Genomic DNA, 13789 nt, shown 5'->3' with positions numbered 1-13789 from the left:
CAACTGTCTTAACAGCAACGCTACCCCAACAACACTTCCTCACCCTAGTCAATCTAATTTCAACGGTGAGGGACACCGCACAAACATCAGCCAGAACATGTTTACAACTCTTGGGGCACATGTCAGCAACAACATTTGTTGTCAAGCATGCCAAACTCCACATGAGATGCTTGCAGGCCTGGCTTCGAACAGTGTATATACTGCACAGATACTCTCTCAACAGACACCTCACAATGCCATGCAGAGTAAAAGACTTGTTAACATGGTGGACACAACCAAATAACATCTGCTTAGGAGTCCCTTTCCATAAAAGAACTCCAACCATGACAATCATAACAGATGCTTCCTTAATAGGTTGGGGGGGGGAACATCTACTCAATAATACGGTCCAAGGCCCCTGGTCCCCAGCAGAGTCGAACCTTCACATAAACTTACTGGAGCTAAGGGCAGTCCAAAATGCGTGCAACCATTTTCTTCCTCTAGTCAAGAACAATACCATCAAGATCCTCATGGACAATATAGCAGGCATGTTTTATATAAACCATAAAGGGGGAGGACGATCATACTCCCTATTCATAGAATCATAGAATATCAGGGTTGGAAGGGACTTCAGGAGGTCATCTAGTCCACCCCCCTATGTACAAAGGCAATACTCCTTTGGAACTGGTGCATCACCAACAACATAGAGATATCAGCATCCTATCTGCCAGGATGTCAAAATACAACAGCGGATCTCAGAAACCCACAAGTGGGAGATGGATCCCTGAATTCTCAAGTCCATATTCAAACTATGGGGGTTCCCCACCATAGATCTATTTGCAACAGCTCAGAATGCCAAATGCTCACAATACTGCTCCAGAGTGGGATTGGGACATCACTCCCTAAGTGATGCAATCCTCATAAAATGGGAAGCCCCATTTTCTCTGACCCCACTCCTAAGCAGAGTCATTTACAAGATCAAGCAGGACAAATCCAGTGTCGTTCTCATTGTGCCCAGATTGACCCGACAAACGTGGTTCCCATACTTGCGTCAGATGGCAGTGAAAGCGCCTCGAACCCTTCCCTTAGTACCTCACCTTCTATCACAAGATGCAGGATGCGTCTGTCACCCCAACCTCACAGTAGTCAACCTCAAGGCCTGGTTACTCCATGGCTGACTGGGGTCAAGAAGGCCTGTTCTTGAGGAAGTAAAAGATGTATTACTGAGTAGTTGGAGACTAAGTACAAGAAAGACATATATCCACAAGTGGAAATGATTCTCCACCTGGTGCCAAGATAAACAGTTGTTGCCACAGTTGTCCCCCCAACCAAGGATCCTGGACTATATACTAAGACTTAAAAAATTGAGGCTATCCACATGCTCCATAAGAGTACACTTGGGTGCCATTACCTCCTTCCACGACAAAGTGGACGGAGTCACTATATTTGCTCACCCAATGATTAAACACTTCCTTAAAGGCACTGAAAACATTTATTCCACAATAAGAAACCCTACACGCATGTGGGACCTCAACCTTGTTCTACACGGACTCATGGGAAAGCCATTTAAACTCTTTGCTCTTTGTTTCACTTATCCATGAAGGTGGCTTTCCTTATTGCCATCACGTCTGCCAGATGGATGGAAGAATTGGGTGCCTTAATGGCTCACCTACCTTATACAACATTCTTTAAAGATAAAGTAATTCTATGATCGCATCCTAAGTTCATACCTAAAGTTGCGTCCCCCTTTCATTTGAACCAACCCATTTACTTCCTTGTATTTTTTCCTAAGATACATGCGGATGGGAGGGAGGCCTCACTCCACACATTGGATGTTCTCAGAGCATTAGCTTTCTACATTGAAAGAACAAAAACATTTAGAAAATCACCTAGACTATTTGTTTCCATAACAGAATGTTCGATGTTCAAACCATCTCAAAACAGAAACTATCCAAATGGATAATCAGGATGTATCCATTTGTGCTACCATAACAACAATCTACAACATCCGCCAGGAGTTCTTACACACTCCACCAGAGCACTGGCAGCATATGTTGCCTATCACTGACATTTGCAGAGCAGCTACCTTGGCATCAGTCCATACTTTCACTAAACACTATGCTTTAGAGAATAATCAGCATCAGATCCTCACTTTGGACTTACGGTTTTATCCACTGTCAATAGATCAACTCCTCTGAGGGGCACTGCTCAACAGTCATCTAAAGTGAAGCTCCCACAGGTACACTCTGCGAAGAAAAAGAGAAGGTTACTCACCTTGTGCAGTAACTGAGCTTCTTCGAGATGTGTCCCCCTATGGGTGCTCCACTACCCTCCCGCCTCCCCTCTACTTCAGAGTTGCAGGCTGATTCTCTGAGAGAGAGATGGAACGGGGACAGTTGGCTGCACACCACTATGTAACCACTCAGAGTGGCACAAGATGGCTATGGCACATGCGTGGCCCAACTGGGCACTTCTACCACAAATCTCTGATTACAAGCACAGGGTGTCAAGACAGCTAAAGTGGAGCACCCACAGGGACACTTCTCTAAGAAGAGGAGACGGTTACTCACCTTGTGCAGTAACTGAGGTTCTTCGAGATGATTGTCCCTGTGGGTGCTCCACTACCCTCCCTCCTCCCCCCTAGTTCGGAGTTTCAGGCCAATTCTCTGAGGTAGAGAAGGTAAGGGGGGACGGTTGGCTGCACACCGCTATGTAACCACTCAGAGCAGCGAGAGACGGCTATGGTGCACATGCGACCCAATCAGGCGCTGCTACCACAAATATCCTATTACAAACACCGGGCGTCAAGACACCTAAAGTGGAGCAATCAAATAAGGAGGTGCAATCAAATAAGTCTGAGAATCACTGCTCTATACCACCTCTGAACTGTCTTGGCAAAGGGGGCATAGCTAGATCAGAGCTAGTTATGCTCTGGTGATCCCCCATGGCTGGAAAGGATCCTTGGGGACTGTGGAATGGAGCACAGTTTACAGTAACTCTGAAGTTGCTGTAAATTGGGGGAAGTAAAGAGTAATTGGGGCCATCTTTGTCTCTGCTTCTCGGGTCCCCCATGGAGCAAAACTTGGTTGGGCAAAGCATCTAGTGCACTGCCTTCATACCCCTCCCATTTTCCATAAATTAACTAAACTTTGGTTTTTAATTAGGGCTGGCAGAAAAATTAGAAAAAATTTCATGAAAAATTTATCATTTGTTTTTGTCAGTGCTTCCAAAAATGTTGACTATCTGTACAGGCGATCAAAAACAGCATGCATTTTTCATGCCAGTTTTCACCCAAATAATCCTGTTTTAAATTTAGTTTCTTTTTTGTTGAAAAATCAAACTTCAGAAATGTTTGACCAACTCTGTTTTTAAAATTGTATGTGAAATAACATACAACAAAATACAATCAACTAGATTACTTTATTGCTGCTGAACTTAACTGAATAAAAGCTGTACCTTAAATGCATTATCTAACCTTCTGGGTCAGTTAAAGAGAAATGTCATTGTCAAGCAAAGTATAGATATTAATTTTTTCATGGTCTTTTGGGTCTCTTTAGATGAAGGAAGTGGTGTTAACTGATGAGGAAGAAATAATCAAAGCGAACATAGTAGAGAATGAGGCATTGACACCAGAAGTGCTTGATAAAATTGTTCCTGAGTGGTGGACAAAAGAGCCAATCCGGTAACTATTATTGACAAATTATTTATCTTTTTGTATAATTTCTTTTAATAAACTCAATTTTTGCAATACTAAGTCCACAAATTGTAGATAAGTAATGAATAACATGCAATATATAATCCATTGGATATATAGTATCTTGCAATATCAGCATACGCCTATACATCTAAGAATAAAGTATATTCACTTTAGTAGTTATGAAATAAAGTATCAAACCATCCCAAAACATCTCAGTCTTTCAAAAAGGATAAGTAGGATTTAGTGAGAATATAGTGCAAAATTTAGTGCTAATTTTAAACTGCCCATTGTTTCTAGAAAGCTAAAGTGGACAAAAGGAAGGAAAGTGATAAACAGTATTTAAATGAGATTTCATAAACAATCCTGTTCAAGAAAGAATGATTAGATAACATATTTCATAAAGTATTGGACACAGAAGGAAAAGATTTAACTCATAGAAAGTTTTCAGACTTGAGCTCCCATCCCACAATTGCTTACATGTAGGTATGCTACTGCATCTGTGCAGGCCACCAGTCCACATATGTGCAAGAAGTTGCAGCATCATGTGTTAAAAGTTAAATTTTAATTTTAACCAAATACAGTACAGACCCGTTTACTCGTGAATCCTCTGAACGCACGGTAGAGCCATGCCTCCCAGTGCTACCTATTTAACACGCGAGACTCATTAACATGCAGTACAGGAACTTGCTATATAGCGCTACAGATTTGCTCACTAACATAGAAATCGACAGGAAGTGCGGAGCGGAAACATGTTGTACGTCTTTAGCAATATTGGTAAAGACGTATCACACACGCTTAGTCATTGTCACACTAGAGAGATATACAATATATAGTAGTTATATAGTAATATATATATGTCATAAATATAAAGGGAAGGGTAAACCCCTTTAAAATCCCTCCTGGCCAGAGGAAAAATCCTCTCACCTGTAAAGGGTTAAGAAGCTAAAGGTAACCTCGCTGGCACCTGACCAAAATGACCAATGAGGAGACAAGATACTTTCAAAAGCTGAGAGGAGGGAGAGAAACAAAGTGTCTGCGTCTGTGTCTGTCAGTATGCTGCTTTTGCCGGGGATAGACCAGGAATGGAGTCTTAGAACTTTTAGTAAGTAATCTAGCTAGGTACGTGTTAGATTATGATTTCTTTAAATGGCTGAGAAAAGAATTGTGCTGAATAGAATGACTATTTCTGTCTGTGTGTCTTTTTTGTAACCTAAGGTTTTGCCTAGAGGGATTCTCTATGTTTTTAATCTAATTACCCTGTAAGGTATCTACCATCCTGATTTTACAGAGGTGATTCCTTTAGTTCTACTTACTTCTATTTCTATTAAAAGTCTTCTTGTAAGAAAACTGAATGCTTTTTCATTGTTCTCAGATCCAAAGGTTTGGGTTTGTGGTTACCTACGCAAATTGTTGAGGATTTTTACCAAACCTTTCCCAGGAAGTGGGGTGCAAGGGTTGGGAGGATTTTGGGGGGAAAGACGTGTCCAAACTACGTTTCCCAGTAAACCCAGTTAGAGTTTGGTGGTGGCAGTGGATGTTCCAAGGGCAAAGGATAAAATTAATTTGTACCTTGGGGAAGTTTTAACCTAAGCTGGTAAAAGTAAGCTTAGGAGGTTTTCATGCAGGTCCCCACATCTGTACCCTAGAGTTCAGACTGGGGGAGGAACCTTGACAATATACTACATTAGAAAATTTTAACCGTAGGCCTAATATAATGGCAGAGGGCAAGCGTCAGTGTTCCTACACTGTAGAAGAAAAGCTAGCTGCAATAGATCCAGTAAATAGTGAAGAAACGCAGGCTAAAGTTTCAAAAGATATTGGGATTGCCAAATCTACTCTCCGAGGATGGCTAAAAAATAAATCTAAAGTGAATGGCTTTGTACAAAATATCATTTCTGCCGTGGGGCTTAAGCGAAAACGTGCGCTATTCAGCAAAACCCACAATAGATAAAGCCAAACACAAGTGGTTTGCTCAGGAAAGGCTGAAAGGAATGCCGCTAAGTGGGCCAATTCTTCAAGCCCAAGCGACAAAGTTTGGAAATTTAACGGGGGATGAATCATTCCAAGCCAGCAAGGGGTTTAATCACCTTTAATCACCTCAATCACCTTTAATCACCTCAATAGAGCCAAACTGCCAGTAATATATGCTAACAGCAAAAATGCTTGGATGACGAGACACATTTTCGACAACTGGTTCCACAACAGCTTTGTTCCAGCTGTTCATAAGCATCTGCGGTCAAAGAAACTTGAAGCCAAAGCACTTTTGCTACTTGACAATTGTCCAGCCCATCCTCCAGCTGAATCACTGGTATTGAGCGATGGAAAATACTAGTGCTATACCTACCATTCAACACAACATCAAAAATTCAACCTTTAGACCAGGGCATTATTCAGAATTTTAAAAACAATTATCGACTGCAGCTGATTTCAGCGATCATGTCATGCACGTCTTCAGGCATTTCCAAATTCCTGAAACAGTTAAACATGAAGGAAATTTATTTAGTTAAAAAAGTTTGGGATGGAGTAAAACAAAAGTCCATTGAAAACTGCTGGATGAAGGCTCTCGGCGATGCCTTTTCTGTCAAATACGGCTCAGACTCGGAAAACTCCAGCAGTGGCACTGATTCAGAGCCAGACTTTGAAGGATTTTTGGAACAAGACATCCTACAAACACGCATGCAGACAATAGAGGATAAAGGTAAACTTCTCTTTCAAATGATAAAGGATTTTAGTTTGGATACGTCACCGGAAATCATTACCGAGTGGCTGGAGATGGATGAAGATTACCTGACTTCAGAATTTCTGTCCGAGGAAGAAATATTAACAGGCTGCAAGGCTATGTCGGACTGTGAAAGTGATGGCGAAGATGTCATTGAAAAGGTTAAAATTTCGCCCAGAAAAGCCCTTAGTGCTGTAGAAACTGTTGTAAGATTTATGGAGGAGCAAAATGTGGAAAATATCAAAATCATTCATCTGCGGCAAATGACAGACTTCATAAGAGAGAAAAAAAATGCAAGCCAGAAAGAGCAGAAAACAATGACTTTTTTCAAGGTGAATCATAGACACTTTTTTCAGCATGGCCCTCTTAACCCGCGGTCCGTTAACACGCGGTCGTGACAGCTTGATTCCCGTCATCCGCGCATAAACGGGTCTGTACTATATATACCTATAACTTTTACAGTTTACAAATGCTAACAAGATTTGTCTTAGTATATTAAAAGATTACAGTGAGGAGGAAAATGTTCTTAGACTGTTCACAATCAAATGAAGAAAAAATAATGGCATTTTGAAAACTTTTTTTTAAACTCCAGTAAAACAAGAACATATTCCACTTTCTCAACTTGTCCAATACTTCTCTCCACAATTTTTTGCTTTAACATTATCCAACAGTTTGACAGGCTAAATTATATGTAGTTTATGGGCCCAGTTCTGTGTGGCCTTCTACTTCGTTGGGGGCCAAACTGTAGCTTGGCTAGCCCAGGGGAATAAGGAACACTAGGTTCCTCCTTACATCCTTGAACTAGCTATCTGTATGTTGGGTAGCAGTGCTGGATGGGAACAGGCTCCATAGAACCAGTACATTGCCACCCCCTCACACAGTTGGACAGAGAAGGGCAGAATGATATATGAACTGGACACAGCCTTGGCTTTTCCCACTCAACACACTGACCAGTGTAGCTTTACCATTGTGTTGGGGAATGTACTGTGCCAAATATGGAGCCAATGCAGTTTTCACCCTTCTCTGGGTAGCAGCAAAACTTCAAGGATATTATGACTCTTTAAGTATCTCACTATCTGGTTCATTATCTTGGAAGTTCCAAGACTAGAACTGCATTTTAATCAGATACAACCTTGGTTAAATTTATCAAGCAGCAAAAGTAAGTTAAAAGAGAGGCCTCATTTGAGTTACACCAGCGATAAATTTGACATAGTATTTTTGAAGGTATGCTATCAGCCTTTAAGTCCAACAATTTTCTTGACTTAAAGTTTGCTATAATCAAATGAGGCCTTGCTGAGGAAACGGTCCATCCTGGATCTGTCATACAACATGATGACCATAGCATACTTAAGTCATTAAGAGGCACAAGAAGTTATCTTATGAATGCCAAAGCAATGCAAGTCCTTTTTAGGCACATGGTCATCTAGCCTCCATCAGGGCAAGCCACATAAAGGTGACACGGAACACAAAAGCTGTTTGACTCAGCCATCAGGAGATAGACAACTCAGAATTATTCCTGAACTAAGAAATTTTCCAGTTGATATCAACGGATCTCGGTCAGCCCCAGTTGAATCTAGTTACATCCAATGAAAATGCAAAGGCAAGACCCTTCTTCACCAGGGAAAACAGCCAAAGATCAAAGGAAACAGACACTCTGGATCATAAATGGCACCTCCCCATTCCTCTTTCCCATTATTCTGCTAATGGGAACTGTTATTCAGAGATAAAAAGGAAGGAAGCATCTATCAAGCATCTAGCAAGGAAGCATCCTCCCAGATTGGCCACAAAGGGTTGTGGTTCTCAGACCTAGTGGAGATGTCACAGAGGTCTCCACTCCCGCTTTTTGGAAGACAAAATCTCCTGTTCCATGGCCAGCACCATTCTTTCATGTCTGCCCAGACTACTGAGCTTGGCAGTTGAGAGGCAAGCCATAAACAAGATGGGATGCTCTGTAAAAAAAAAAAATATGTTTTTGTATCAAGCAGAACTGGCTTCTCAGTTTACACGTGGGTTTGAATAAAATTTTCCTACTAATGTCAAAATAGAAAGATCAGCCCTAGGAAACAAAATATTTCAGCTGTTGGTGAACCAAGAACCCCTTAATACCAACTGACAGAGGGTTACAGGAATGTCCTGATTCTGGTGCATACATTCTGGTCCACCAAAGAATGTCATGAGGTCTTAAGTACTGTAAGCTAACTCAATGGATAACTATTGACATACGACGTCAATGGAGAAATGTGACATTAACAGGGAAGGAAATAAACCATAGGTCTGTATTCAGAGATAAAACTTTGGGGAGTATAAGTAGAAGGCAAAGAAGACACACCCTAATCCTGTACTTAGTGTCGTCAGATGCTACCGGTGTGGTGTTCTGCTCTGTTCAATGTTGATAACAGTCGGCTGCGTGCAAGTGTTCCTTCTGTGTGCTTCCCTGGCTCTGCAGATCACTGACACAGCAGACCCAAGAGAACCTCCAATGACCACAGACTCTGATAAGGTACGAAGGCACCCGGCCAGGTTTATTGTCAAATGAAGCACAGTAATAGTTTCCCGCAGACTCTACAGGACATACTACGAATATGTGCTCCCTGACAATGGACTGGCTCAGTCAGTGGCGGGACTCTCTGCTGCCCCCTAGGCCAGACAAAGACATCCATTCAGGAATGTATTCTTATACTCAGGTACAAACAGGTTACACATCACTCCTGACGTATTGAGATACCACCCCTATACGCATTAGGGTGCTGCCTCTCCCCTGGTACAGGTTGGTTCGAACAAACAAGTCTATCCCTCATATTGTCCTTCTGATCCTGTCTTTAGGATGGTCTGCCTATTCCTTGTTATCTCTGTGGAATGTGTTCATACCGGGATGTTCTGGTGCCATCCTGGCACACATTCATCTTATTAGTGCTTATATGTGTATACGTGCTTTTAGCAGCCTTCTTCTTGCCAACTTCTGTGAGCAGGACCTGCCTCTGGCTCACAGCTTAACTTTGCTTTTTATATTAGCAAAGTCTTGACCATTACTTTTAGTTCAGGCCTCATGTCTTATACAGGGCCTCAGGGCCTCATCTTACCACACTTAGGAAGTAAACAAGCAGTGTGTTTACATTCATGAAAACAGGCTCTCGGCCAATCTTGATTGAAAATGGTGCAGAGGAGTTTGGGGATGAAATAGACTTCTTTAGACAGGTTAACCTATAGGTTAAGTTTAGTCTCTAGAAAGTGTATTATGATTTTGTTTTTTATGTGACCTTTTGTTTCCAATATCTTTACTCACTGTTGCTTGAATCTTCGGTAATAAACATATCCTTGTTTTCACTATACATATATCTCAGTGCTGTGATCATACAAGCTGGAGTACTTACTGTTACTTTGGGGACAGCAGATCTGATATCACTGTGAGTATTCAGTGGAAAAGGAGCTGGACATTACAAGGGAATGCTTCAAAAGGACTTGGGGACTGGGATGCATCTATTGTTAACCTGCAAGGCAAAGTAAAGGCTAGTGTTGCCCAGAGGAGAATGCTTGAAGGGCTAACAGGCTGGTGGTATCAGAGAGCTGACACCCAAGAAAGCACAAGAAGACTCCCTCTCACTGGTAGCAGGGGGTAACAAGGTGACTCACAATCCTGGGTACCCTGAGAACCATTGCACTGTTCTGGACCTAAAACTTCCCACCATCACATGTGTTCTTCTTCGAGTAGTGTCCCTATGAGTGCTCCACTTTAGGTGTCTGTGTGCCCCTGCACCTCTAATCGGAGATTTTTGGTAGCAGTGTCCCATTGAGCCTGTGCATCTCGAGGCTATTTAGCATTGTACGGGAACCCCCCTCACTTCTCTACGCCTTTGGCCTCTGAGCAGTTGTCCCTTCCTTATCTGTGTCATTAGCATAAGTAGTGTTTGTTTTGTTACCTTTGTTCTCCCTAAAAGTACTCAGGCTAGTGTTTTATTTTATTTTAATTTAATTTAATTTTATTCCTTTGGTCTAAAAAGAAAAGAGAAAAAGGAAAAGAACTTCACTTTCCTTCCCTGTCTGGGCGCATTCCCCCCCTCCCCAGGCATCTAGTAGACTCATAATTATTTCTTTTTCAGTTAAAAAAAAAAGTAAAGATGATGTTCTTCTGCATATTCCTCCCTACTAGAGGATGATGCCCCCTGCCAGGGGCTTGCCTGGCTCTGTCTGCTCCAAGTGGTGCCTCTCCTACCAGGAGTCTGTTCCTGTAATGGCCAGACACTCACTGTGCCTGGGGGACCCTCACAGAAGTGCTTTACCTGCCACACCTAAAACTGCAGCCTCACAGGAGCTGGGAGCTGAAGTAAAAATTCCTCCCTGTAGAGAAAACACTTCAGTCTGCAGGGGACTCCGGTGGGTGTTGACCCCAGATCATCCCCGGAGCCTTCACTTCAAAAGGGGTCGAGTGGTGAAGAGGAGGAGAGAGAAAAAGAAGAAGCCACCAACAGACTCCCCCTGGAAAGGCTCCTCTGAGCAACTGGTCAGTCAGAGGGGTGTTCCCCAGTGCGGAACCTCCTGCTGTGAGCTCAGCTGCCGCACCCGCTTGGCAGGGAAGCTCAGGAAGCTGAAACCTGAGAAGGGGCTTCCTGCTGTGAGTTCTGCCCTGCTCTGAGCTCTGCTCTAGGCACCGACAAGGGGCTTCTGTAAGTTCTGTGCTGCTCTGAGTTCTACCCTGGGCAACTACTGCACGGAGAGGACACAGTTACCATACCATCTCTAAAAGAGTGACACAGAGAAGCCCTGCTGTCAGCTCTGCTTCAGCACGGAGACACCAGAAGCTTCCACCTTCATGCTCTGAGGCAACGGGTACCATCCCCTAAGGAGAGGGGACAGTTACCCCACCATCTCTAAAAGAGCAGCATAGCGAAACCCTTTGGTACCAGATGCAACAAAACTCCCACCTAGGAAGTGTTCTGCACCTTCCCAACCATTGATACCGACTATAGACACTCCTCTGGGGTTCCGGATGAGCCCATGGTAAAACAGGTACTCTGATACTCTGTAGACCTGTGGCCTCAGTACCCAGGGAGAGACAATTACCAAACCGTCTCTAAAAAAGTGGCACCAACAAACTTTTTGTACTGGGCAAAACTCTCATTTAGGGAGTGCTCTGCCCAACTATCGGTACTGACAATGTACCACGGACCCTCCTCTGTGGTACCAAATGAACCCATGGTACTGCATGAGATCTGGTGCCCTGGAGACCTGATGATTGGAGAAGAACCACAATACCCAGTACTTGGTACCAGGACCCCAGTATCGAGCACATCCCAGCACCCAGAATCGCTCTTAGCACTGGGCTGTGTACTGCCAATACCTCAGTCAGCAGCACCCTTACCCACTGAAGAATCTGACACTGGCCAGGAGAATATCATTCCCTGGCCCCTCAAGGTGGCCCAGCATCATACTACAAGGGTCATTCCCAATTCCATCACGCCAACCGCCCGTGCTTGCCTTCTTGCCTCTCCCTCCCAAGGCCATATTGTAACTCTTTGAGTATATACACACACATGGCGTGACTGTCTCCGGTGTCTCTCAGGGAGAGTCCACCAGATGGTTTGCTACAGCCTGGCACCTGAGCCAGGGCAGGAGAGCACCTGAGCCAGGATAGGAGAAAGCTTTTTCAGAACAGGAAAGAAGGGGGAAGGGGGGGCAAAAAACAAAAAACCCACACCTGAAGAGAGAGCTCCCCCTCCAGCACACTTCTCCTCATCTCTCCCAGATGAGGCTGTGCTGCCCACCCCTCATCACTAGGTGAAGATTTAAGAACTTTCTGGATCTTACCAAGAGGGTGGCAGACAAGCTGCAAATTCCCTTACAGGAGATGGCAGATACACATCACAAGTTGGTGGAAATTCTGCACATTACCGTCTCATCTAGAACTGTCCTCCCAATTAATGAGCTGATTCTAGATCCTAACAAAATCATCTGGCAGAGCCAGCCTTCTTCGCACCAACCAGCAATAGAGTGTAAACAAAAACAACCCTACATCTCTACCCAAAGAGGCAGACTTTGTTTTCAACATCCACAACCCAACTCCATCATAGTGGATGTGATTAATGCATGAAGCAAGCAACATAATGCTAAGTCAACTCCATATGATCAGGCTTTGAAAGATGGCATATTCATCAACAACATTACTGTTTAGAGTCATAAATTACCAAACTGTCATGGCCAAAACAATTTTGTTAATCTTGGGAAACCCAGGATGTTTCTGAAATGTTACTGGAAACAGAAAAAGAACAGATTCAGACCATTCTTAGAGAAGGTCAGCTAATAGCCAGACCGGTCCTGGAGACACTACTGGATGTAGCTGTTATAGCTGCCCGCCCAGTCTCCATGACAGTGGTACTGAGGTGGGTTGTGGGGGTTTTTTTTTTGTTCGCTACACCTCTCTAGATTGCCCAAAGAGCTACAGCCTTCCAATTTGAAGGGCCAAACTCTTTGCAGAGAAGACAGATTTTCTTTCCACATTCTGAAGGATTCTCGGACCGCACTACACTCCTTAGGAATCTACACTGTGGAACAGAAGAGAAGATTATACCTCTCAACCACACCACAGATAACAATCTTCTCAATACTCACCATTTCTGTGCTGTTATGAGCCACAGTGTAAGAGGCCCAGGGCTCAAAAGTGAGAACAGACTGCACCCCAGTCCATGACCTCTCAAACTGCCTCTTCGAAGCACTTTGATGAGCTGATCGGGGGCCTGAACAATGATACCTTACAGCATCAGCTGCCATCTATACACCTGTCACGCCACTCAGAAGTCACCTTACCTTACTTCACAGCAGTTAGGACCAGCTCTAGAGCAAAGAGATTGATTTCTAGCCCTGAACTTACAGGGTGCCTACTTCCATATCTCAATACAACCATCATACAGGAGATTTCCTACTGCTTACCTTTGGGGCAGGATCATTATAGGTACAGACTGCTCCACACAGGTTCACTTCATTGTAGTGGCATACTAACCCCGGTACAGTGACTGGACTTTATCAGCACCAACCTGATGCAGTACAAGCGAGAGCGCTCCTCTCACTACCCCATTCACCACCCTGGGACACATGTCTCGCTAATATGCTAAGGAGCTCACCTACACAACAACAAGGTTCTGGACAAATGGCCTTCCACAGAAATGACCTTCCATATCACTCTTTTGGGGTTAGAGACTGTCAGGAGTGCCTGTGCACAAACTCTGCCTTTCATCAAAAACAACACACAAAGATTATGATGTACTTAATGTGACCTGTATGTTTGTATAAACTGACAAGGAGCTGCCAGATCTCCCTCCCTCTGCAAGACAGCATTCAAACTTTGGAATTGATGCACCCATCACAATGTGCTCATCTCAGCTGTCTGTCTACAAGGGATACAG

At 43.5% G+C, this 13789-nt stretch overlaps 1 protein-coding gene across 5 annotated transcripts in view; it reads left to right on the top strand.

Moving 5' to 3' along the window:
- The window catches only part of AK9 (adenylate kinase 9), a 241372-nt gene that overhangs the window by 135813 nt on the left and 91770 nt on the right, over positions 1-13789 (top strand). For all 5 annotated transcript variants that reach the window (XM_048844821.2, XM_075126637.1, XM_048844820.2 and 2 more), the window contains one exon: positions 3537-3661. In XM_048844821.2, the coding sequence (XP_048700778.2) occupies positions 3537-3661 (125 nt within the window). The remainder of the gene's footprint in view (positions 1-3536; positions 3662-13789) is intronic.

The sequence above is a fragment of the Caretta caretta genome, chromosome 3 (assembly GCF_965140235.1).
Source record: "Caretta caretta isolate rCarCar2 chromosome 3, rCarCar1.hap1, whole genome shotgun sequence".
In the NCBI taxonomy this organism is placed as follows: Eukaryota; Metazoa; Chordata; order Testudines; family Cheloniidae; genus Caretta; species Caretta caretta.
This window is presented reverse-complemented; position numbering and strand designations above follow the sequence as displayed.